The 24,739-nt window shown below is 53.5% G+C and overlaps 2 protein-coding genes across 3 annotated transcripts in view; one reads left to right on the top strand and one right to left on the bottom strand.

Annotated features, from left to right (window-relative positions):
• The window catches only part of CLCN1 (chloride voltage-gated channel 1), a 28,399-nt gene extending 22,583 nt beyond the window's left edge, over window positions 1–5,816 (top strand). Inside the window, exons 17-23 of the mRNA XM_032401145.1 lie at window positions 113–357; window positions 659–770; window positions 1,115–1,194; window positions 1,445–1,483; window positions 4,656–4,760; window positions 4,851–4,937; window positions 5,445–5,816. Of these exons, the coding sequence (XP_032257036.1) occupies window positions 113–357; window positions 659–770; window positions 1,115–1,194; window positions 1,445–1,483; window positions 4,656–4,760; window positions 4,851–4,937; window positions 5,445–5,816 (1,040 nt within the window). The remainder of the gene's footprint in view (window positions 1–112; window positions 358–658; window positions 771–1,114; window positions 1,195–1,444; window positions 1,484–4,655; window positions 4,761–4,850; window positions 4,938–5,444) is intronic.
• Window positions 5,817–7,736: 1,920 nt separating this feature from the next.
• Window positions 7,737–16,868, bottom strand: FAM131B (family with sequence similarity 131 member B). 2 transcript variants are annotated; one of them, XM_032401419.1, is made up of 7 exons: window positions 16,681–16,868; window positions 13,819–13,928; window positions 13,212–13,247; window positions 12,840–12,933; window positions 12,380–12,577; window positions 10,796–10,939; window positions 7,737–10,600 (listed from the first exon to the last, which is right to left on the bottom strand). In XM_032401419.1, exons 2-7 carry the CDS (start codon window positions 13,870–13,872, stop codon window positions 10,128–10,130), a joined length of 999 nt encoding a protein of 332 aa, XP_032257310.1. In that variant the 5' UTR covers window positions 13,873–13,928; window positions 16,681–16,868; the 3' UTR covers window positions 7,737–10,127. The 2 variants fall into 2 exon arrangements, with proteins under 2 accessions (XP_032257310.1, XP_032257309.1); XM_032401418.1 differs by lacking the exon at window positions 16,681–16,868 and adding an exon at window positions 16,336–16,434.
• Between the last annotated feature and the right edge of the window lie 7,871 nt (window positions 16,869–24,739).

Raw genomic sequence — 24,739 nt, 5'->3', positions numbered from 1 at the left:
GGAAAAAGAAGCAGGGGTGCTGGGCTTCTGTCCCCGGCTCAATCCTGCGGAGTGGCGGGGAGGGGGGAGGGGAACCGCGCAGGCCCTGAGGCTGAGCTGGGCTCTCCTCCAGATTCAATGATCCTGCTGGGCTCCGTGGAGCGGTCAGAGCTGCAGGCCCTCCTTCAGCGCCACCTGTGCCCCGAGCGGAGGTTGCGGGCAGCCCAGGACATGGCCAGGAAGCTGTCTGAGCTGCCCTTCGACGGAAAGCCTCGGCCAGCGGGCAAGGGATACCAAGGCATCTCACCCGAGGGCCGGAGGGAGTCCTTTGCCTTTGTGGATGAGGATGAAGACGAGGACCTCTCTGGGAAGCCCGAGGTGACCAGGCAGGGACGGTCTGGGGGAGCAGGATAGAGTGGGGCAAAGGGAAAGTAGGAGGAGGGAGACGGGATCCTGGTCACTGAGAAAGTCCAAGAGCCCAGTGCCCTGGGGGCCGGGGACTGAAGGAGATCCGGTTGCAAATGATGGTACCCATGAGAACTCAAAGGGATATAGGAAATCTGAACGGGTGTGGGGGCGAATGGATGTAGAGAGAATTCCCGGGACACTAGCTGATAAAGGCAGGAAAGCGCTAGGCAGCCTCTTCCCCAGGACTGAGAATTTTTACTGTTCCTTACAGCTGCTCCCTCTCCCTCCTCCTCACCCCTTTCCTACTGCCCCACTGTCCCCCGGAGAGTCCAATGGGCCCCTGCACAGCCACAAACAGCAGCTAGAAGCACCGCAGCCTGCAGGTGACGATTCTCCCAGCGTGCACCCTCACTCATGCCTTGTGGGTTCTCTCTGGGCTCTCCTCCACCCACGGCCTGCTCCTCTAAGGAGGGATGAGAGCAGGGGTGGGCGGGAAGGGAGTCCTAATCATCGAGTCTCCATATTACTGCCCCAAGGGGTGGGGGCAAGGGCTGATTTGGGGGAGTAGGACAGAAGGTGTCTGTGGAGGTGAGGCATCTGGGAAGAACACACTGTGTGTGGCAAAGTGTGAGGGGCCCCTCCAGAGCCCCTGCCCCCACCCCCGCCATTTCCTCCCAGGACAGATATGACTTTGTTTCCATTTCCATCCGCTCGCCACTCCTCTCAGGTCAAAGACCCTCTGTCTTTCGGTCCCTGCTGCGCTGCTTACTGGGCAGACCTCGCCCCACGAAGAAGAAAACAACCCAGGTGAGAGCAGATGTGCTGTGGAGGGTGAACAGGGAAAGGGGCGTGCATCTGAGGACTGAGAAACCCATGGTCCTTGAGTCAGAGGGGAGGAGGTCCCAGCACGGAGAAGTTTCATCACAGGGTGGGAATGATGAGCAGGAGAAAGCAGGCATCCGTGGCCCTGGCCTGTGAGGTCTGCTAACGGCCAGGGGGACCACAGCTGCCGTGGGGACAAAAGGAGAGAACTCAGACCTGTGGCTTTCTTCTCTAGGAGCCAATGGATTTCGTGGACAACATGCCACCTGAGGAGGTAAGAGAAACAGCCATCCGGGGTGGATCGTTCTGTCTGATGAAGACATTGCTCATTTGCTTCATTGTGTTGTTGTAAGAGTAAAATGCGAGTCCAGGCCAGAAAGCACTTTGAGACACTGGGAATAAGACATGATTATGGAGAGAGGGACGGGCCCATCGCTCAGAGGTGGGGGAAACATGGTGGTGGTCTCAGAGGGATCAGAAGAGAAAGGTTGTGAGCTTCTACACGTAGGTGGGACCAAAGTGCTAAGATGAGCCTTAGCTCTTTTAGACATTAGGGATGTCCTGGACCAGGCAGAGGCTGTGCAGGAAGGATGAGCTTCACCTGAAGTAAGATGGCACTGGGCAGCCAGCGGTTACGCGTAACAGTGTGGAAGAGCAGCATGGAAGCTAAGATGGTCAGTGCCTGCTGGAGGTTACGAAGCCGATTGGGCAGGGCCCCGAGACCGTGGACAACTAGGAAATGCCAGGAAGCAAGACTGGAAAGAACCAAAAGCAGAGGGCAAATATTGACAGCGGTATCTCATTGGGACAAACACCTATTTCCTAAAAAAGGTAGTTACTGAGTCCGTGAGAGAAAATCCAGCCCTGAATGGGCTTGGTTGTGAGGAGCGGACAGACGTGGAGCAGTGATTTGGAGGAGACCGCAGGGCGGTCCTGATCCTGATCTCAGTCCTGATGGGAACAGACCCCGGGGTTCCAGAGAAACAAGAGTCCATTAGCAGCCATTCCATTTGGTAAAAGAATGCAGGCCCCCTGTGGAGGCTGAAAAAGCAAAGCTTTAAAAGTATGTAGATGACAAAGAACCCTAGAGGATATTATTTTATTTTATTTTATTTTTTTAAGATTTTATTTATTTATTTATTAGAGAGTGAGAGAGAGAGAGAGAAACAGCATGAGAGGGGAGAGGGTCAGAGGGAGAAGCAGGCTCCCTGCTGAGCTGGGAGCCTGATGTGGGACTCGATCCCAGGACTCCAGGATCATGACCTGAGCCGAAGGCAGTTGCTTAACCAACTGAGCCACCCAGGCGCCCTAGAGGATATTATTTTAAAATAAACATCTCATTGGTTGTCCAGTCTAAATGGAGCCGGAGGGGGGCCGTAGGAGAGAAGGAAAGTCTTCTCCTTCTCCCCTTGTCACCCCTCAAAACACACTCCCTTCTGATCAATGCTTAATGGAAAGATCGATGAGCACAGAGGAAAAACAATAGTTCTTGTTTCTGCCCCCAAGCAGGAATCAGATGGGTCATAACTATGGTTGAAGAGGGCCTTGCTCAAGTACTAACCCAATAATCATACTCTTTAAAAAAGTGCACCAGAGGGAGAGCCAGCTAGTTGACCAGTGAGGCTATTTAACGACCACTGGAAATAAAGTGCAACCAGGGGTAAAAACAGAGCATACATTTTTAGCTTATGTCTTTCCAAAAGGAAATTTGGAGTATCTAAGCTCCCATGTCACCCACTGGGACATTCTAGAGGGATAAGATCCCATAGGAGTAAAAATCCAGGATATTTTGAACGTGGTTTTCAGACGAGATCGAGGAGGCACCTTTGGCCAGATCCCGGTGACGCCCGCGGGAAGAGCTCAGTTATGCGTCACCAGAAGTCTTGTTTCCTTCTGCTCCTCTGTTAGGAGCACACACAGTCAGGGCTCCGGTTTGGTACTGGGGCTGAGCCTTTGCAAGTAGTGGGACGTGTCAGACCTGGAAGCAGATGCGCTCTGCCCCTTGGACACAAGCTGGGGGTTCCTGGAACAGGATCTTGGCAGCCAAGGTCGGAAGCCCGACTCCACCTCTGTGTCGTCTTGGGCAGACTACTTACGCACTCTGTACCTCTGTCTCCTCGTCTGTAAGAGGGAGACAATGATAGGCTGTTGGAGACGATTCAACGAGTGAAGACGTTTAAAGCGGCTCGAATAATGCTTGACCCAGAGGAAGTGCTTGGTGCATGTGCAGTGGGGAAGGCAGGAAATGGTCATAGAAAGGTCCAGGAGGACAGGACCCACCACCCCGGGGTTGGCAAGGGTCCTACAAATAAATCATGTCTACAGCACACCTGCTGAGTGGTCATCCATCCTGTGCTGTGAGGGCCAGCCAAACCCGGTGTGAACCTTCAGCCAGGGAGGGTGAGGTTTAGATGAGGTGGGAACCAGGAAGGGGCAGATGGAGAGCACGCCTCTGTGGACTCCACACTGGGTACCAGAGCTAGGAGGTGGCCTTCGGAGAACGTCTCTGAAGCTCGAGACATGCGGATTTGGACATTAGGAAAATAAAGTAGTACAGCATTCAGAGGGCACTGACTGAAGAGATTTCAAGGAATTTTAGATTCAGTTATGAAAGTGAAAGCTCTCCTGGATTATTTGGAATCTTGGGCATTTCGGCATGGATCTCTAAAATCAAGAGGAGGTTAAGGCCTTTATGCCTTCATACTTCTGTCATGAACAAAACAAAAATGGTTTTGCTCAAGCCAGCTAAATGCCACATGATTCAATGCAGCTCTTCAAACCCCACAGATCACTGCTACGATCTGTAAGAGGCAAATGTGCTAGATTCTGCACAACATGCAGGGGGCAACCCCACATAACACTCTGAAGGGGTTACATCCTCACCTCTGCCCTGTAGGCAGAGGTAAGACAAACGCCAATAAGAGACTGAGCACAATCCATGTCATTTCCGAAAAGGAGAGACCAGCAAAGTACGATAGGGATAGAAAAATCGTGCTCCTGGGAGCATCAGGAGAACAGTGTGCAGGCAGGGTGGGGGCAATAAGGGGAATAAGGGGAATCCAGAAGAGCAAATGCAGATTTGGGAAGCATGCCTGGTTTCACTGAGCAATGGGTATTGAGGGAGTGGTGGAAAATAAGACTGGGCAGATGGGTTGGAAATGACAAGTGTTCGGAGCCCCAGGGGGTGTTGGGGTTGGAGGACAGGAAGACAAGAGCGGTGCTCTAAGTGCCTGAGGGTGAAGGTGATGTGGGGCCTGGTGAGGCAGGAGAGGGTGCCGGGCCCTGGGAAGAAGGGAGGATGTCTAGTGATCTGGAGGATCTGTGACAGTTCATTGCATATTTCAGGGTCTGGGCTGGGGCTAAGAGGGCTGTTTGGGGTCAAGCTGCAGGTCTGAGGTTGAAGGGGGCTCCGCAATATTGAGTGACTGCCCTACTCTGCCCGACAGATTGAGGCCTGGGAGCAGGAACAGCTGAGCCAGCCTGTCTGTTTTGACTACTGCTGCATTGACCAATCTCCCTTCCAGCTGGTGGAGCAGACATCCCTGCACAAGGCAAGTCCTTGCCCCCTGACTGCTCAGGGCTGCCGAGGGCAGGGCAGGTCTGGGGTGGACACGAGCTGATGTACTGCTCTTTCACCACAGACCCACACGCTGTTCTCGCTCCTTGGCCTCCACCTTGCTTATGTGACCAGCATGGGGAAGCTCAGGGGCGTGCTGGCATTGGAAGAGGTAAAGGTGACAGGTCCCATTTGAGCAGCAGGAGGAAGAGTGGGCACAGGATAAGGGTGTGGGCGTGCGGAGGGGATGGTTTAACATCTGGGAGGTCCCCCAGATTTCCTGGTCTATTTCTCAGGCGGAGATTGGAGGGGATGGGGGGATCAAGTGGCAGGTGGAGAGGAATGTCCCCAGGACCTTCCATGGGCCGGGGGTTTGGGGTGAGGACTCCAGGCATGAGTCGCAGTTTCATGTGTGTGTTCTGGAGAGGGCCGTGGGAAGAGGGAAGAGATAGGATGCGGCTGAAGGACGCCTGAGGGTCAGTGGGAAAGGGCCTTGTCAGAGGAGCTTGAGATCTGTAGGTCCGCAGATGCGTCTCTCCCCAGGCCCCTTTTCGTGCTGTTCCATGTCTTTCCCACTCCTCCTCCTTGTAGGAATCTGTCTTCTCGCACCTGTTTGTCTCACCCTGTCCCATCTTCTGTCTCTTCCCAATTGTATACCGCCTTTCCCTCTCCCCACCAGCTGCAGAAGGCCATTGAGGGGCACACCAAGTCTGGGGTGCAGCTCCGCCCTCCCCTCGCCAGCTTCCGGAACACGACTTCCACCCGGAAGAACCCCGGGGGCCCGCCCCCTCCCACAGAGGCCTGGAGCCTTCCTGAGGAGAGAGCTGAGGCTGCTGGGGCAGGTGACGGGGCTCCCGCCTCCCCAGAGACCCCCGTGCCCTCCACCTCAGCAGAGCCCCGTCTCTCGGCCGCCCTGGACAAGGCGGAGGGCGAGCTGGAGGAGCTGGGGCTGGTAGAGAGTCCGGGGCTGGAGGAGGGGCTGGCTGACATCCTGCAGGGCCCCAGCCTGCGATCCACTGATGAGGAGGACGAGGACGAGCTGACCCTTTGACCACCTCCAGGACCTCCTCTTAAAGACTGTCCAGAGGCCCAGGCCAGAGGTTGGATTTGTATGGGTGGGGGGAGAGGGGCGTGTCCTGAAGTTGGAGAGATCACACCAACATCCTGGCCCCTCCTGGGAATTTTAAAATGGGATAGTGATAGTCTTAGAAGAGCGTTGCAATTTGGGCAGAGAGAGTAGGCTCGGTCAGCTATTTAGGCTATGTCCAGACAGGCAGGGCGTTCTAACCCCGGTGAAGGACCTGATAAGCCATGGGGCTTCCCGAGCCTTCCTGGTGCGTGGGTGGGAAATACCCTGCCTCTCTCGGCCTCCCCTCAGTCCCCTGCAGTCCCCTGGTGTCTTGTCCCAACACCTCCCCGGCTTTGCCCCTGTGTCTGCCAGGCTCCACAGGGGGAGGCCCACAATGACTGTGACCTTCAGAGGAGAGGGGAGCACCTCATGGCCTCACAGAGTGACGGCCGGCCGGAATACACTGGCGCATCATTCATACCCCTCTCTCACAGTCCCCCACCCCGTTCCCCTGCTTGCTCACATCCGCTCCCCGGAATTTGCCTCCCCACTCCATCCTGGCTCCCACTACCTGGGACAGGGGCCCTCACTAGGGCAGTGAAAGGCCAGGCCCATCGCCCCCTCCTCGCCCTGGATGTAAGCAGTGTGGTGTGGATGAAGGAGGAGCAGCTCTGTGCAGAGAGCAGGTGTCTTACTGCCGAACACGCAGGCCTCCTTCAGGCCCACATCCATCCTATCTCGCACCAGCCAGCTTCCTCACGCTCCAGTTTCCAGGTCACCCCCTGGGAACGACATCCCGCTCCCCACTGTCCTCACTGACCTCTCCTGCCCGAGGGCCCACTGTGCCCTCCAGCTGCTGTGGTTGTGGCTCCTGCCGAGAACCAAGGCTCAGGGCAGCCAGGTCCCTGGGGCACTCAGACTCCAGCCCTTCTTAGACTAATTCTTTGTGTTCCTCTTCTAGAGGTGGTGGGGAGATGGGGGTTCGATGTCAACATGGCAGACCTCTTTGATGTTTGAAGTCAGAGCCGTATCCTCCCCACATCAGCCACAGGGTGCCTGCCGGTAGCCTGTCTTTCCTATGAAGCGGTCCTGGGTGCTCGGAGCCTCCAGCAGCCCTCGCTTCCATACCCAAGGCTTTCTTCGCTCCCTCCCTTCTTTTGGTCCCTATCTAGTTCTGCAGCTGTACCCCCTTTCCGACATCTCCTCCTTCCCCTCCCCCGTGCCCATTCTCCATCATCCCCCAAAGAAGACACTCATAGTCAGAGGTGCCACCACATTCTGTTTAGTGCCATTGAACACAGCCTGTAGCCCTCTCCAACAGGACGTCCCTTCCACCTCCCCAGGCCCAGAGAGGGTGCAGCCTGGGCAGGGGGCTGGCGGTGGGCATTGGAGCCCGTGCCCATGTGTATATAATCTATAATATTTATATATGTATATATTTATATATAATTCTCTCTGTAATATATGTCATAGAATCTCTCTTGGGCCTGGGGTGGGAATGTCACATTAAGAAAACATGCTAAGACTGGCCATAAAAATGGATATTTCCCAGACCTGGAAGACAGAGTATGGGATGTGGAGGTGGGGCAAAGAGAAGGTCATACACTCATTTACCAAGAGCCCCCACCCCCTCAACACAAGGGTAAGAAGGGAGGCGTGGGGGAAGGTGGGGCAGTGGAAGGGGAAGAATGGGAGATTTGGATTTTTCTTTAATAAAGTGATTTGAAAATGAAAGTGCACACCCCCCCCCCCACCCAACCAAAGGAAAATCATTTAGCAAGAGCAGTTTCATTCACAAGAATATAAAAACAGCCCTGTTCCGGGACTGTTGGAAAACGTGCTGCACAGCCTTTAACCCCAAAGGAAAAGCAACCCTCCCCCACCCCACCCCTGACAGCCTCTTCCTGCACATGCCCCCCCCCAGAATAGGCTATAAGCAAACCCCATGCACCCTGCCCCCCAGCACCAGAGAGGCCTTTCCTCCCTCCAGAAGAGTCCTACGAGGGTCCCAGGCCAGCTCCTTGGCTCTTCTCCCTCTTCAGAGTGGAAAATGCAGGCCCCCACCTGACCTCTGCTCTGCGAGCCCCCTCCACGTATAAAGTCTGCTAGATGCCCTCACAGTTTCAGCCACTGTTGCAGGGACCGTTTGGCTTCCTCCGGGAAGGGAGGGAGGGAGGGAGGCAAGAACGCTGGTTGCTTTGGTCCACCTTTCCCAACTCCACAGGCCCTGAGCAAGAACGAACTGTAATGAATGAAGCCACTGGATTGTGTGTCCACCATGGTCTGGGGGCAGAGCGCAGGCAAGAAGGGGATGAGACTAAGAGAAAAAGATGGTGCATTGAGACAGCAGGTGGCACGAGGTGAGGAAACAGGGAACCGTGAGCATGCAAGACCCCAAGGTCCCATGGCAGGAGGGCAGGAGTCTCGAGTGAGGGCCAGAAGCCCGCGAGGTCCTGCTGCCTCCTGAGTCAGATCACATCACCAAACACGAGAGAGGTCCTCTGTTGAGACGGCTGTGGATAAGGTGACTTCGCCTACCCGTGCTCACCATGCCCACGCCTGGGTCCTCCAAGGACCAACCCCAGGAAAGCCATCGTCCCCCTCCTCTGGAGGACATGGGACCCTCAGCTGCATTGCAGGCGCACATGTGAATGACAGTGTGAAGTCGGTGTGGGGGGACAGTCATAGATGGACAGAAACACCCCGACTCTCAACCTCCTCGTTCCAGAAAAATAGGTCTGGGGCATGGGGTGGGGCGGACAATTCTGTCCAGGGTCTGGGAGAGGGTGACAGTGCTCCCTTCCCAGCAGAGGGTAAAGTGATAGGAGCCCTGACGAAGCATGGGTAGGACACAAGGCCTTGGAGCTGGAGACTTAGTCGGGCACAAGGAAGGAGGGACGGCAACAATGAAGCTCTGAGCTTCTTCCTTCTACCCAGTCTCCCTGTGCCCCTGCCCTGGGAAGGGGCAGTGTGCCAGCCAGCTCTGCAGCTGTGGCGTCCTTCACTCTCCCCCGTCCCCCGCTGTCAGGATCTCTCCCAGAAGTGCTACGCGGAAGTCCCCACCACAATGGAAACGGGGCGTGAGAGGGCAGGCCGTTTCAGGGGCGTACGCCTCACCGTAACCCATGCTGGAAGGAAGAATACTCTGATTCTCCTCTCTTCCTCCACAGGAGGCCCGGGGAGGGAGGGAGAACACCTGTGAGGCCCTCTTTGGAGTCTTGGGAGGAGCTGAAGAAGGGGGAAGGAGCCGAGTACCCACACTGCCCCTCAGCAAACAGCCCACCCTGGCCGGGGCCTGACAGCACCGGACTCCTCCCTCCACCCCACTCAACCCTGAGTCCCCAAGAAGTTATAAAAATGTAGAAAAGGCAAAGAGAAAAGTGTAAACAGCTCCAGAGAATTAGAGGGTGGATGGAGGGAGACACAGCCCTCATGCTTCCCCATTTGGCCAGGACACCTGCATTTTGTGTCACCCCCTCAGGGCCAGGGCTCCCAGAGCAGGAGACAGAAGGCAGAAAAGGGAAGCAAGAGCTGGGGCAGTCAGCCCCGGCTGGGCCCTTTCCCAGATCCTTGGATCCTCCTTCCGGACAAGGGAATAGTCAAGATCTCGGAACAGGCGGCCATGTTTGTTCTGGGTCTCATCAGTGACTTTCTGATCTCTGAGCAGGCCCTGATCTAAAGAATCAGGTTTGTGTCCCTGTGCATCCCAGCTGCCACATCCACCTCCCCCATGACTCCTGATCTCAGAAGCCAATTTCTCGCCGAGCTCACATGACTTTAGGTGGCTTCCCCTGTGCCCGTTGAGCCATACCCATAGCCCCTGAGGTCTGTTCCTCATAGTGGGGATGAGCTGGGGCCACAGCCAGAGAAAACACAGAGTCGGGAAAAGCGGGAGTGACACGGAGAAAGGAGACATTCCCATAGCCACAGTCGAGGCGCCTGGAAGACGAATCAGAGTGAAGAACTGAGGTCCAGTCGACGGCCACACACTGCTCTGTGCTCCTGTCCCCAGGAGAAACACTGGAGCTTCAGACAGACCCAGAAGCCTGCAGCCAAGCAAAGTTCACAGCCACCTGGTTGTCTGGGCCTCAGTTCCCGGACCTGCGGTTTCTACAGCATAAACCTGGTTAAATTCCCATCCTGGCTCCCCATTTTGCTGGTGGGGACTGGCAACTCCTGGGTCCCTCATGGTCTTCTGCCCGGGTTTCAGCTGTACTGCTGGGGGAAGGGAGGGTATGTTGCAGCCATGCCCCTCAGGTGGGGGTGGAAGGCTGGGCCTGGAGGGGGAGGAAGCTAGTTGTTAGCCTCGCCCTCCTCCTCATCGAAGGATTGCACACCTGAGGATGTGACATCAGACACTTTCCGGCTGAGAGCAGTGGACATCTCAGGGTCTTCTCGTGGGGAAAGTGACTCCAGGTCCCGGCATCCTGCATCCTCTTCCTCCTCAGGGGCCAGTGGCCTCTTCTCCTCCTCAGCAGGGCCCCTTGCCAGGTCCACTCCCCCCACCTCCGGAGCCCAGTCCGTGTCTGACCCCAGCAAAGGTGGAGGCTCCTGAGCAGAGTATCCGCAAGCAGGCTGGGAAGGCCCCATTTCATGTAAGCTGGGCTGTGAGTCATCAAATGCAGGGCCAAGATAGGATCCTGTGGCCGGAGAGGCAATGAGGGACTGGTCGCTGGCTTCCCAGGCATCCGACGACCCCAGACAGTACATGCCCTGGGACACATAGGAGTGAGGCCATCCATCCATGGGGGCTTGAGCAAGGGCATCTGCCAAGAGAATCAGGGAAGTCAGCACGGTTACAGAACATCAAAGGCAGGAGCAATAGCCCGGAGAACTGAGTAGGGAGGGCGACAGAGTAAGGAGTAGAGTAGGAAAGCTGAGATGAAGAGGAACACACAGGAATGGAGGTAGCCCAGTAAAGTTGGGGAGACCTCTCAGGCCTCAGAGGAGCCATCCCTCACCTTGACTCTCCATCAGCTCCTGGTAGTTGTCACTGTAGTTGCAGCCCAGTGGCTCCTGGGTGGAGTTGACACTCATGTCCTCCCCGTCCATGGAAGACCAGGCCATAAGTGTGGCCTCGGAGATGGCAAACTGCTCCATGACACCTACAAGAAGAGACGTAGTTGGCACAGGACGCCTCTGGGAACCCTTAGACACACGCACGGGGTAGGGCGACACTGGGGCAGCGCTGCCCAATAGAAATACAATGCAAGCCACTTGTGCAATTTAAAATTTTCTCACAGTCATATTAAAGAAAATGTAAAAGAAACAGGTGAAATTAATTTTTATAATATATCTTATTTAGCCCAATATATACTTTGGATTATCTTTCAACACGTAATCTATATAAAATTATTAATGAGATATTTTACATTATTTTATTCATACAGGTCTTTGAAATCCCGTTGGTATTTTACATGGACAGTACGTCTCCATTCAGAGGAGCCACATTTCAAGTTCAAGGTCAAGTGGCTCCTGTATTGGGACAGCACAGACTAACCCCCACACAAGGCAAAACGGTGTGGGACTTCCCAGAAGGTCAGGTTAAGAATTCTTAGCGGAGAGAGTTGAGGGGTCTTCTGGTGAGATAGCCAAAGGGATTAAAATGAGGAATTTCCAGAAGTTTCTCTTTGGACGGTTTTAAGAATGTTAGCTGGTACTAGGTCGTCAAAGAGGAATCTAAATGAGAGGGCTCAATTTCAACAGAGAATCCCCAAGGGAGCACCATGGGCTTGTAGGTCCACAGTGGTATCAAAAGGAAAGTTCCAGTGTTTGGAAGGAGAAGGGAGGGAGGGGACAGACTATGGAGGCTGGGTAGACCTGGGGGTCCCCATTGTGGTCAAAGCCGTAGGCTGAAGCTTACATTGCCAATTGCCCTAAACTACCCCCTACCCACTACACGTTTGTCCCCCTCCCCACTGATAGTTCTTCCACCATTCACATCACCAAAACGTAGACATACCTCCCTTCTCTTCCGGATCTAACATTCTTCCCAGGTGTCTTACTGGGGCGTGCCACAGGGGCTTGGCCGTGCGGCAGGCACGCCATAGGCCTGTCTCATAGGGATTCCACTGTCCTGGGCAAAAACCCCTTCTGTATACCACCGTCTCGCCACCCAGGTCCCTTGATCTTCTAGTGGTTGTCACAAGCAATGAGCCACGTAAGTGAATCCACTATTGCAACGTGCTGAGGGGCAAAGTGTAGAGGGGATTTCTCAAGAGACATGGGTGGAAGGAGTGCCTTTCAGAGTTCAAGGCCCCTGCCTTTATGTCGTGTACAGATCGCGCTGCCATGTAGGAGAGAAGGCATCTGGTAACAGGTGGACCCGCAGTCCCATGTAATTCTCTTTAATTTCTGAGATGATAATAAAAATAAGTTTGAGGGCACTTACCCGAATCAAAGTACTTGAAATCAGAGCTGATTGGGAAATTATGTCTTATCGTCATCACAGGGATAGAGCCAATCCTGCCATCGGGGATCAGGCTAGAAGGTCAGTCTCTGGCCATCCCGAAAATGTGTCTCCTGAGGGTCCCCGGAATAAGTACCTGCTAGGAAACGTGCCTCCTTCTCGCCATCGCTGAGGTCCGAGTAGGCGTCGGTATCCCTGCGCACTGCCTCGTGGCTGTGTTGCGGCTGAATGGCTGGCGCCTTCCCCCAGCCCTGCCACTCAATCATGTGGGCCACCCGGCCTTGCCCCATGGCTGTGGGCTTCGTCACATGGTCCTTCATGCTGCGAGAAATCCCTGAGGGGCCAGACATTCCCCACATCCTCCAGAATAGTACACGATACCCATACAAGATCCACCCCACGGCCCCACCCAAGTCCCGTGGGACTCCATCCAATGGGGGAGCTCCATATGAGGGGCAGCCTGGACAGGAGGGCTTGACGGCAAGGGCAAATGGGTCAGGGGTAGGGGTCTTCTTTAGGCCTCGAGGAGCAAAGAGACTGAGACCAGGAGCGCGTAGGGAATCTGTCTGGATTTATCCCCAGGTGGGGAGTCTCACCTGAGAAGGATGACTTTGCCAGGGCCCCAATGCCGTAGGCATTAGAGTTTCGCTTAAGCTTCGGAAGAATGGAAGTGGTGTCCTCCATGGAGAGCTGGGAGAGGGAATGTGGGAGGAGGGGCAGAGATGAGTTCAGGGTTTCCAGGAGGAAGGGTCTGAGCTAGGGCAGGTGAAAGGGAACCATTATGCCCAGGAGTCCTGAGGTCACTTATGCCACAACTGCCCTTGAAAATATGGGGGATCAGTAGGGAATGTGAGGGCTCACGGTGCCTGCTGGCATCGGGAGCCCTGTGTTCTGTGGCAGGTCAAAGGGAGAATAGAAGGGAGAGGAGCTAGGGTGTGCTGGGGGGGGCAGGGGGAAGCTGCACTCACATTGATGCCATCCCAGGAGAAGTCAGTCCGGGTTTGCTGTGAGGAGAGAGCAAAGGCAGTGGGGGTCCCGGGCATGCCCAGGAATGCAAGTAGCCCCCACCCCACCCCCAGCCCAGGGACTCCCAGGAGTGTGTGAAGTAGAGAGGTTTTTCCCCAGCTTAACTTAGGAGCTCAGGATTAGGAGCTCAGTGTGGAACATTTGGCCTGTGTTTTGAGGAAAGTAGGAGAAATGTTCTGTGAAAGTGTCAGTCAGAAGGAGTGTTTGGGCTGTTCTCTTGGAATTTAGGAAGATAATTCAAGGATCAGGCAGCTGGGAGGCTTTGTTCATGAGGGTTTCTGGGGTCTTTTAAAAGTCCTTTGGTTGGGGGTGCCTGGGTGGCTCAGTTGGTTAAGAGTCTGCCTTCTGCTCAGGTCATGATCTTGAGGTCCTGGGATGGAGCCCCGCATGGGGGGGGGCATCCCTGCTCAGTGTGGAGTCTGCTTCTCCCTCTCCCTCCATCCTTCCCTCTGCTCCCTCTCCCTCTCTCTCTCTCCTAAATAAATAAAATCTTAAAAAAAATAAAATAAAACTCCTTTGGCTGGGGGGCAGCGGGGCATGGGGCCTCACCTCGGTGGATGGCCGATGGAGGGTGCTCCCATGCAGCGAGCTGGTGCTGTCCATGTGGATCTGGTCGACATCCTTCAGGCCCTTCCAGTCCACTGCAATCACCTCATTCCCTGAAGTGGACATAGGCTCACTAGTTGCTCCACCTTCAACCCCCCTGCCCCTCCCCCTCCCCAAAGGCCCCTCCACGGTGGCAGAGTGCTGAGGTCACCCAGGGGCAGTCCCTCCAGACCCCTCCTTTCCCTCCAGCTCCCACTCCTTCTGATGGCACATTCCCTTTCCCATCCCTACTCTCCCCTAATTTTTGGTAGGACAAACCGTAATGCTGAGCCAAAATATTCCCTTTGAGCGCACCCAAGAATAGCACATTCAGAGAAAGTGTTATATGGCCTTATTTGTTGTTGTTGAAATGGAGGGGTCAGTGGTTGGGTTTTACCAGGAAAACAGTTCTGTAGTCTGTCCTGAGGAATCTTTGAGGGTTTCTATATGGGAGTATATGGGAGCTGTGCCTTTCATCCATTCTGTTCCCACAAATAAGGGCAGAACTTCTTTAGGGCTAAGCTTCTCTATATGTGGGCTTTATGGTTTGTATCTTGGAGCTGGTGATCTGTCTGACGGGAAGGAGATTTGGTGGGGATAGAGGCATGAGTTGGGGGTGTTCACCCAGAAATGGGGAGAGCAGAGAAAGTAAAGACTGAGATGCGATCATTTCCCCTGACTGTTGGGAGAAAAGTGATGGATGGAAGAGGAGCAAAGGGGCACAAGGGGAGAAGAGAAGGGGACTTTTAAAAACAGGAACTAAAAGAAAGGCATTCAAGTCACGGAGAAGGCAAAAGACAATGGGAGGGGTGGACAGGGTTTGAGGGGAGCTGGAGGGCAGAGGAGGATGGGAATTGTTCAGGTGAGGCCAGAGCTTGGGGCCCAGGTAGATGCTGGCAAGCGGGCAGGGTGGTGCCTCTCCTGGGAGGTTGGGGAAGGAGCCCTTGGGCAGTTGGAAAGGGACTCAAGCATCAGATGACTGTGGAACCATCTGACCTTAGAGATCCTCCCTGCGCACGGAGTTTTGTGATTCTGAATTTACAGTTACGGGTCCATGCTTGAGAAGGGGTGAGGTGAACAGGGTCTTGAGCATGGGGAGGCATTCAGCACGCATCCACACAGCTAGTGCAGAAGGATGGTGGTTAATGGGTGGGAAGGAGGTAGGACCCCTCCTAAGTGAGCCCCTCTCCCTTGGGGCTACAGGGGAGTGATGTGCTGTGGCTGGCAGGGAAGAGGAAATATGGACCCTGGGCGTAGAGAGCAGGGAGGGGGCTGACAGAGGAGAGGAGGGATGAGGAGGGCAGAGCAGGAGAGAGGGGAGGGGGAGGTGGCCTTTGTAGAGGAGGGAGAGCTGAGTCAGAGCCCTGGGGGGCAGGGAGGGGGAGAGAGAGAACCCCAGGAAGAGGTGAAAGCAGAGGAGGGGGGTATCCATGGAAATAAATCGGGTCTTAGAGAAATCAGGCTTCCGAAGAGTGAGTTTGTTTGTAATAATAATACGAATTATTCTCTCAGCCTGAGGTCACTGGGTCGTGTAGGCGGGAGAAATTGCGAGTTGGAATGGGAAAAATTGGGGGGTTTGGGAGAGGGATGGACTAATTCGTGGAGCTGTGAGCGTGGAGTGGGTGCGTGGGGCGGGGGGTAAGGGGGTGGAAGCAAGGCAAAGGCTGAGGGGAGAGACGACTTAGGAGGCGCCTGTGCCCGCCCCCAGTCCAAGGTAAATAAAGAGGCGGCCCCGCCCCGCCAGCCCCCGCCGACAGGTGCGGGTCCCGGTTCCTCGGGCCGGCCGGCCCCACCCTCCTGGGAGCGGGCTCCCGACCCCTGTCCGTCCCTCTAAACCCCCCGCCTCCTCCCCGCGCCCCCCGGCCCTTCCCTCCAGCGCAGCCCAGCCCGGCCCCATTTTCTCCGGGCGTGGACCCAGTTCCCCTCCCCGAGGCACCGGGCGCATCCCGCCCCCGCCCCAGAGGGAAGATGCACGTGAACAAAGCGAATCGGGGGAGGCAGGAACGACAGAAAAAGGCAACGAGAGAGAGGGAAAGAGGTGGGAGCAAAACACCCAAGCCAGAAGGAGGAGGGGGGCGGGGGGCCGAGGCGGAGGCCGGGGGTCCTTGGAAGGGGGCTGCCCCAGAAATGGAGGGGGAGAGAGGCGCTGGGGAAGGCAGGGTCGAGGCGGATGGCCTGGAGGTGGAGGGCGCGGGGACGCGAGAGTAGGGAGAGGAGGCTGGTGGAGAGATGATGGAGAGGGACCGCGCCGGGGGGAGGGCGGCGGAAGGAGGCTGGAGGGAGAAGAGGGAGCGGAGGAGCGGAGAGGGCGTCCGGCCCCGCAGGCGCGAGGAGAGAGCGCGGAGGAGAGCCGAGCGCGGGGAAAGTGCGGGAGCCAGGCCGGGCGGGGCGGGGGGCGCCGGGGGGCGGTGGGGGAGGGGGCCGGGGAGTGGCGCGGGCCGAGCCTGCCTCCGCCCGCCCCCGCCCCGCCGCGGTACCCACCCACGGTCCGGGAGCCGATGCAGCCCATGGCTCCGGCGCCTCCGGGGCCGGGCGCTCACCGCCGCGGGGCGGGCGCCGGGGGCAGCACCGGGAGCCGCGCCGCCGCCCCAGCCGCTCTGCAGCGCCGCGGCTGTCTCCGCTCGGCTCCGCTCCCCCCTCCCCTCTCCATCCCTCCCCGCGGCAGCCTCCGTCGCCGCCGCCGCCGCCGCCGCCGCCGCCGCCGCCGCCTGGCTCCCCCGCCCGGGCTCGGCGGGCGGCGGGCGGGGAGGGGGCGGCCCGGGGATTGGCTGCGCTCGGCGCCTCCCCGCCCCTGCCCCCGACCCCGCCGCCGCGCTCCCCGCTCACCTCCCGGCGCTCCCCCTCCGCCAGCCCTGCCCCTGGCCAGCGCTGGGGCTCCTCGCCGGGCCCCGGCCGGGCTGGCGCCTGCGGGTGCTGCAGACCCAGAGAACGTCCCCCTTGGGTCCCTGAGCGGGGGAAAGAACTCAGCGCCCGCCCTCCGGTTCTGGTGGATGGATTTCGAGGGCCGGGGTTGGGGATGCCCAGGGAGAAAGGCGCGGGATTGGGGGGGTGGGGAGGAGGGTGGCGCGGGACGTGCGATAAAGCTTGGATGAAGGGCCTCCGCCGCCAAATTCCGCAAACACTTGTTTTCTTCCTGGGGCCGCATCTGGGACACAGACGCGAGCGTGATTGGATACAGCTTCGGTTGCTCTGCGTTTCCTGTGCGCTGTTTCGTCCACCCAAACAGATCGCGAAGTCTTTGCGAGTGGATAGTGTACCAAGCTTCCCCGTGCTGGGCGCTCGCTGGAAACTCGGGGATGGGTGTGGGGTTGGTGCAGATCACCTCCGGGACTGATTGGGGATGGGGGAGTAGAATGAGATTATTCAGTCCCAGCTAGAGTGGAATAAAAATCAGGACTCGAGACTGGCTAGAAGGCACAGTTTTAAATTCAATTTAACTTTCTGAGTCTTGGTCTCCTCTGACAAATGACAGCATGGATGTCAGGAAGCAGTCGAGAGAGGGGAGGATTGCCCCCTGGCTGGCCAGAAGGGGTCAGGTGTACCAAGGGCCTGGTGAGTAAGAGATTGAGAGAGAGAGAGAGAGAGAGAGTGATCTACGTGGTAGGGGTCAAGTGGGCACTGTGGTACAGGAGGCAAGAAGTGAAGTCCAGAAAAGTCACACAAGAAAGGGCACGGAAACTTGTCTAAGCAGCACCTGCAAACCCGAAGTGTGAGAGAGCAGACCGGGGCAGTACCAATGACAGCAAATCCAGGGTCTGTTTGTTCCCCACCTGCTTTCTTTTCCCTCCTGAGGTTGGGCAGGGACGAGGGCACCAGACCAGGGGTCCCAGTGTGGGTGTGGGTGTGTAATAGGACAAAAGACCAAGTCTCGTAGATGCACCTTTTAACCCTTTAGAGTCTGAATGGGGAGCTAAACTTCACGGTGATAACCACTACATTCTGTGGAATCCCAGATGAAAGATGGGAGAGAAGATGCTAATAATCTAATTGCAGATCTGGGAGATGGAATTATGGAGAGAGAACTGACCTTTGGTCTCTGTGCATGACGAAATAAATCCAATCTGCATCTATAAAACCATGAGAGAGAAGAGGGAGTAGTCAGTAGGTCTGCTGAGATTTTATTTTTTATTTTTATTTTTTTAAAGATTTTATTTATTTATCAGAGAGAGAGAGAGACAGAGGCAGGCAGAGGGAGAAGCAGGCTCCTTGCTGAGCAAGGAGCCCGATGTGGGACTCGATCCCAGGACCCTGGGATGATGACCTGAGCCGAAGGCAGAGGCTTAACCGACTGAGCCACCCAGGCACCCCAGTAGGTCTGCTGAGATTTTAGTCATCCAGTATAATTTGTGGCAAGATCTGATACCTTATTCTGACAGTGAGAAGAATTGGCAAGTATTTTCCCCATATCTACTATTGTTGGTTATACAAAAGAAGCATCACGTGGTTTCTGCCCTCCTGGGATATATTGTCTAGCCGCAAAGGAGAGAACATGGAAAGATGGGGGGAAAAGAAGAAGAAGGAAAAGGAAGAAGAGGAGGAGGAGGAGAAGGAGAAGATAGAGAAGAAGGGTAAGGAGAAGAGGAGAAGAAACAACTTCCAACACCACAGCAGTGCCACTCAACCCCTAATCGCTTGTGGCAAGAAAGCACTGATAGGAATAACCAGGTCAGGAAGTAATAGACCAAGTGGCCAGCCCTGCTCACACCTTCCCACTTGAAACTGCTCTCCCTTTGCAGTGCTGTCTGATTCCAGTATTCCCACTATTAGTCTGGTCCAAACATGGATATACACCCTGTGCCTTGTTCCCCTTAGCACAGCGGTACAAGGCTGGGTTTATCCAAATGATTGAAATCCAGTCAACACAAGGGACCCTGGGGGTCTTGAAGACTCAGTCCTGGTTCCCATTCTGTCTTAAAGGTATTTCCAGCACCAGAGAAAAGCAGAATGTCAGATTTTCTTACTTCTCACCATTTAGAGGCATTCTTTCCCAGTCTCTTTGCCATCTTCTGAGCCAAGGTCAAAGATCCGAGTTCTGATATGAGCAGGAACAACCTTTCTGGAGGACGATTTGACAGTACTGATCAAAAAATCTTTAAAATATGCATTGCCGTTGTTGCAACATTACTAAATTGTGACACAGCTCTTCCATTTATAGAAATATTCTAAGGAAATAAAAATAGAATATGGACAAAGATTTAATCTACAGCACTCATCAGAGCACTACTTACATAATAATGAAAGATTGTACACAACCCATGGACTCAAACCTGGGGATTAATTAAATAAATTATGGTATATGCTTATAAGAGAATACTATGTAGCCACTGATAATATTTTATAATTGAATTTGTTGACAAATTATTCATGGTATATTCTGACATTATAAAGAAGCAGACTGTAATATAAGAATTAGAGTATATCAATGTTTGTTTAAAAATCACATACACACATTCTCCTGCCTTTTGTCAGGCTTTCCATCCCAAGTAATTTATAGGATTCCCTGAGGAAAGCCTATGTTTTACAGATGTCCAGTCTCACTCATCAGTTAAGTTTGGTCCTCAATGAAATCACAATATTAATGAGTCTATTTCTAAACTCTAAAAATAGAGGACTTGGCTGAATGCCCCAGTATGGCTTTGGTACTTCCTAACTGGTCCCCTTTGGAAAACGACGGGGTGGAATGATGTTTCCCCCTTCTCTGTTGTTGCTGTTTCATGCCCCTAGTCTCCTATGGATATCTCTTGGACAGAAGGAACAGAACCAAGTTCAGAAACAGTACTGTCTAGGGGTGCCTGGGTGGCCCAGTTGGTTAAGTGTCTGACTCTTCAGCCCAGGTTTTGATCTCAGGGTTGTGAGTTCAAGCCCCACATTGGGCTCCATGCTGGGCATGGAACCTACTCTAAAAAAAGAAAGAATGAAATGGTACCATCTAAAACAGGGACTCTTGGGGTGCCTGGGTGGTTGCAGTGGGTTAAGCGTCTGACTCTTGGTTTTGGCTCTGGTCTTGAAATCAAGGCCAGGGTCAAGCTCCACACTCAATGAGGAGTCTGGTCCAGATTCTCTCTCTCCCTCTCCCTCTGCCACTCCCCCTGCTTGCTCGCTCTTTCTCTCTCTCAAATAAATAAATAAATCTTAAGTAAAATAAAACAGGAAATTAAAAAAAATTATTTATTTATTTGACAGAAAGAGAGAACACAAGCAGGGGGAGAGGCAGAGGGAGAGGGAGAAGGAGGCTTCCGGCTGAGCAGAGAGCCCAACATGGGGCTCAATCCCAGGACCCTGAGATCATGACCTGAGCCAAAGGCAGATGCTTAACTGACTGAGCCACCCAGGTGCCCCTAAAACAGGAACTCTTGTCCCAGGATCCACGGGCAGAATCCAGAGTCCCTAACCTTGGTTGGGAGAACTTGTATCTTTATGTTCACTGACTGAACTGAAATTCTTCATGTCCTTCAGGTGTATGTATAGGCAGCAAACACAGTGGTATTAGAGCTGTATTTCCGTGTCTTTACTGCCTATAAAAATTGTAGATGTTTCTATTATACTACAGTTGCAGATTCCTTACACTGTCCTTTATGTTCATCACTACTTTGAAATTATGGTGGTACTGAACCCGCCTGTACATGTTCCTATTTAATGCTTTGATAAAGAAGCAGATATATTACTATATCACCATTTTATAATAACTGGTTTTTTATATTAGTCGTTCCCTTTTTATATTATTGTTTAATATTTAGTATTTAGTATTATTCTGACAGGGAAGCCTTGGATTTTCCAGATTGCCAAGGCATCCAGGGCAGAAAAACTTGTAAGAATCCCTGGCCTCAGGCATGCCTGGCTGGATCAGTCAGCGGAGCATGCGACTCTTGATCTTGGGGTTGTAAGTTCAAGTCCCGCTTTGGGTGTAGAGATTGCTTAAAAATAATAAAAAAATCTTTAAAAAAAAAAAAAAAGAATCCCTGGCTTCTAAATATATTTTTGGTGGTGTTGGTGGTGTTGGGTGGTCTTCGATTCTGCAGGAGCTTAATAATCCTGTTAATACTACCAACTTAAATGACCAAGCGAGACACTTGACATCCCATTTTGAAGCCTTGGTCCCCAAGAAAAGATATGTCCCTTTTATCTGCAGGACTAAAAGAGTCACACCCAAGCTTCATGCCCACCCCAACAAATCCAGAGGAAATGCTAAAAAGACAGCAGCTTAATAAAGACTTTCTTTTGTTTTAATGCGAGACAGTAGATCACAGTTAAGGGCAGATGAAAAGATCCAACTGAGAGGGGGAGGTTCAAAGTACAGGAGAGGAAGATTCATGATGCAGAGGGTGAGTTCCCAAGGCAGCCACAGGGGATGTGCACAAGGCTCAGGGAGGGGGACTGGGCTCAGAAGGAGGAGCCCAGCTAGTCTAGCAGATGGAAAGATGGAGCAGATGCCAGTAGGTTCCACATTCGGTGTTGGGAAGATGAGGGATTCCAATCTGATGGTGTCTGTTTTCTCTGAGAAGTAGGAATCGAGATCATCTACGAAGTCTGGGAATGGGGGAGATAGCATAAAATAATAAGTAATACGCAAATATCACTTAGCAGTTGACAAAGAGTGTTCAGTGTCTTCCTACAACAATTCAGGAGGGAAATCATGGTCTTTAGTGTTGCAGTTGAGAAATCTGGGCTGAGAGGCCCATTAACCATCTTTTCCCCAAAATTACCCAGCCAGAAGGAGAAGGAGCTGGGGCATAAACTCAGCCCCTCACATAGAAAATTCTTCCTGGATGCTGTAGGAAAAAGCTACACTGTTTGTTCATTTGTTTTTTAAATAATTAGAGCTACTTGGTTCAGGGTTTTATTTGATACACGTTCTTTCACTCTTGTCTTTCTTTTATGAAGGTGGGGCTGAAGACAGGAACAAATCTATGTCCACTTTTAAATTTTGAAATGCAAAGGGAGACTTGCAGCCCCTGCTATGGGTCTCTGGCACAGATGCCCGGAGTGTCGGTTCCTACTTATCCATGTCGGTGTTTTGTATCAGAGTCCCTATCTCAGTGGGACAAGCAGGTGATTCAGGCCGCCCCCACGTTTAGTCAGCCTTGGGGCAGCTCTTCGTGGCTCACAGGAGGCCTTGTTCGCTGAAGGCACGGGAAGTGGGCACAAGGCTACTGGAGAACTCGGGGAAAGGGCTGCAGGAGGTCATCTTGTGGCGGCTACCTGGAATAGCATGGGCATCAGAAGAACAGCAGTGATGGAGGCCAGGATTCTTTTAAATGAGAGTCGTTTACTTAATCCTCTGGGAACAGGAAGACAAAGTAGGGAGCTTGCGGTTGAAGTTGCTGACACATTGGAGCAGGCTCAGAGCTAAGTCATGGATGGGCAGGGAGTGTCAGTAGTGTGCAAATGGTATTCCCACAGGGAGAAAGTGGCCACCCAGTCTTCTGTGGTCTGTGTAGTTCTCTTCCCCACCCCACCCCCACCTTCAGCTGGATTCCCCAAGTAATCAGTCGATGAGGTTCCTGGCCGCTGTGCTGGGACGGGGCGTTTCCGGGGCAGAGCATGTTTGCTGAGGAAGACAGGACGACTCAGGGCGGCTGGTTATACGGGGACACATTCCATAACAGAAGTTCTCTGGTTTCAGTGTTGCTGGTGGGGACAGAAAGCCCTCACTTGACCAATCTCTGATCTGTTGGATGTTGAGGCAGATAAAACCTTTTAGACCAGCACAGGTCATTGCTGGTTTGACTTTTAGATAAAGTTTGAAACTTTACAGAACATTAGGGATCGAAGTAAGGTGAGCTCGTGGCAATGGTGCGGAGATAAGGGAGCTCGGCGGCGCGGGCGTGGTGGTGAGCTCTGTCTCTGGAGACACACCTCCACGTGCAAGGCAAAGTCTCCTGCCGGGGCAGCTCACCATCACCGAATCCACATTTTACAGGATCCTGTGGTTTCATTCAGCAGAAGAGAATACCCAAACCAACGTTTCCCTGGTGACTCTTATAGAGTCTATTCTTTAGCTTTTCAAGGGGACGCGTTTGCCCTTTCTTCTCTTTGAGAAGCAGCCCTGTGGGAAAGGCTGAAAGAGAATCACTTAAGATTTGGGGTTTCCCTCCAAATATTATGATGAGAAAGGCCAGCCGTTCTAAGCAAACGGGATCCTACCTCCCTCAAGGAAAGGGAGGCTTTGGTCCAGAGGACCCAGAACAATGTCAATGCTTTACAACTGCTTCCACGGCAGGCCCCAAGTCTATTCAGGGTTTCGGGAGTGTCATCTTCATCATGTCCAGGTCACAGCCAGCAGCAGACCAGGCAGGGTGCCAAGACCAAGGAAGCAGGCCTGAAGTTTGGGCAACCATGAGCCAGAGGCCAGGTAAGCAATAAAAAAATGGAGTTCATCCATAGCAAGAGAGCCGGACCAGATGGGATCTTCAGAGGTTGAGCAAATTCTCAGCACTCACACATCCCAGAGCCACTGACAGAGAAACGGAAGAATCAAGTAGGTAACGCCTGGCAGGTGCTTCTTGCAGCCTTCCTGCCAATGTCTTAATCCTCCCTCTGGGAGAATCAGGGAGAACCGGAAATTGGAAGGCTGGGTCCTGAGCATCACTGACAGCTTCCTGGCTAGTATTTATTACCTCAGGGGAGGGGAGCAGCCACGCCACATCACGCCTCGGAAGCCCTCTCACCACCCTGCTGGCGTGCGCCAGCCCCCACCTTTATGCCCAGCTACCCCAGGAGAGATGCTGCCTGTGTTTACAACACGCCCTCCCCTGGTCTTGCCCCTGAATCACAGCCTGCTGGCTGAGGCTCCATGAGGACCTACCTGCCAGACTTCTCTGTCACCAGCTGACAATTGACAGCCCCCCTTTCGGACTCCTGAATATACCCCCATTCTGGGTTCCCAACCCCTTGCCTTCCTTAATTTTTGGGATGTCCTGCAATCTTAGCATGGATCCCTCTTGCAAATACTTTCTTGGACGAGGATCTGTTTTTGCCGCAATGTCTAACTGCCTTGAACTTTTGCTTCTTTCCTGCGACTGGTCCTGATCCTCAGGGTTGGCTTTACTACACAATGGGTGGGTGTAACTCCAGGACGCTGCCCTTCTCCGTCTGCTGTCTTCTCTCATAAGTAAGCCGGCCAGGTCCAGAGAGGACAGCAGAGGCGTCTTCCTGAAAGTGGAAGAGCAGCAGATGTCCAGGGCATTCAGTACCGGTCCATGAGCGTTGGAACTGGCAAGACCTTAGACATCCAATCTGCTGCTAGCATTTCAAAGACACGGAAAATTTGTCTAAATGGCTCAGCTGTAACCAAAATTCACGTTCTCCTACTCTCTTCTAGCATTCTTCTCCCTATCCTATGATGCTACCTTAAATGTATGGTGGATTATTTTTCTGATTTTTATTATGTAAAATGTGTGTAACACTAAACCCCATTGAAATATGCTCAGAACCCCTACTCCTTTGGCTCATGCAGATTGATCAGCTCCTTCTGGGTAAAATGAGGTAAAAAGAACATTGTTCTAAGAGGGTAGATTTCATGTTAAGTGTTCTTACCACAATAAAATTAAAAAAAAAAAAAAAGAAAAGAACATTGTTCTAACTTAGAAGTTCCGGAGGTTTGTTCTTTGTGCTTAAGAATGGGTGTGTAAGAGGGGCACCTGGGTGGCTCAGTCGTTAAGCGTCTGCCTTCGGCTCAGGTCATGATCCCAGGGTCCTGGGATCGAGCCCTGCATCGGGCTCCCCGATCCGCAGGAGGCCTGCTTCTCCCTCTCCCACTCCCCCTGCTTGTGTTCCCTCTCTCGCTGTGTCTCTCTCTGTCAAATAAATAAATAAAATCTTTAAAAAAAAAAAAAAAGAATGGGTGTGTAAGAAAAAAAAAGAATGGGTGTGTAATCTTTGTGTA

The sequence above is a fragment of the Phoca vitulina genome, unplaced genomic scaffold (genome assembly GCF_004348235.1).
Source record: "Phoca vitulina isolate PV1807 unplaced genomic scaffold, GSC_HSeal_1.0 scaffold4, whole genome shotgun sequence".
Taxonomy (NCBI): Eukaryota; Metazoa; Chordata; class Mammalia; order Carnivora; family Phocidae; genus Phoca; species Phoca vitulina.
Note: the sequence above shows the minus strand (reverse complement) of the source record. Positions and strands in the feature narration are given on the sequence as shown.

Excerpts from the sequence above, each read along its gene's own strand:
- FAM131B (XM_032401418.1), bottom strand. The coding sequence starts at position 16,363 with ATGGGCTGCATCGGCTCCCGGACCGTGG. Across the intron at positions 13,248-13,818 it reads TCCATCGGCCATCCACCGAG|CAAACCCGGACTGACTTCTC; the intron begins GTGAGGCCCCAT and ends CTCTCCTCACAG. Across the intron at positions 10,940-12,379 it reads GGAGGCACGTTTCCTAGCAG|GTGTCATGGAGCAGTTTGCC; the intron begins GTACTTATTCCG and ends CTCTTCTTGTAG.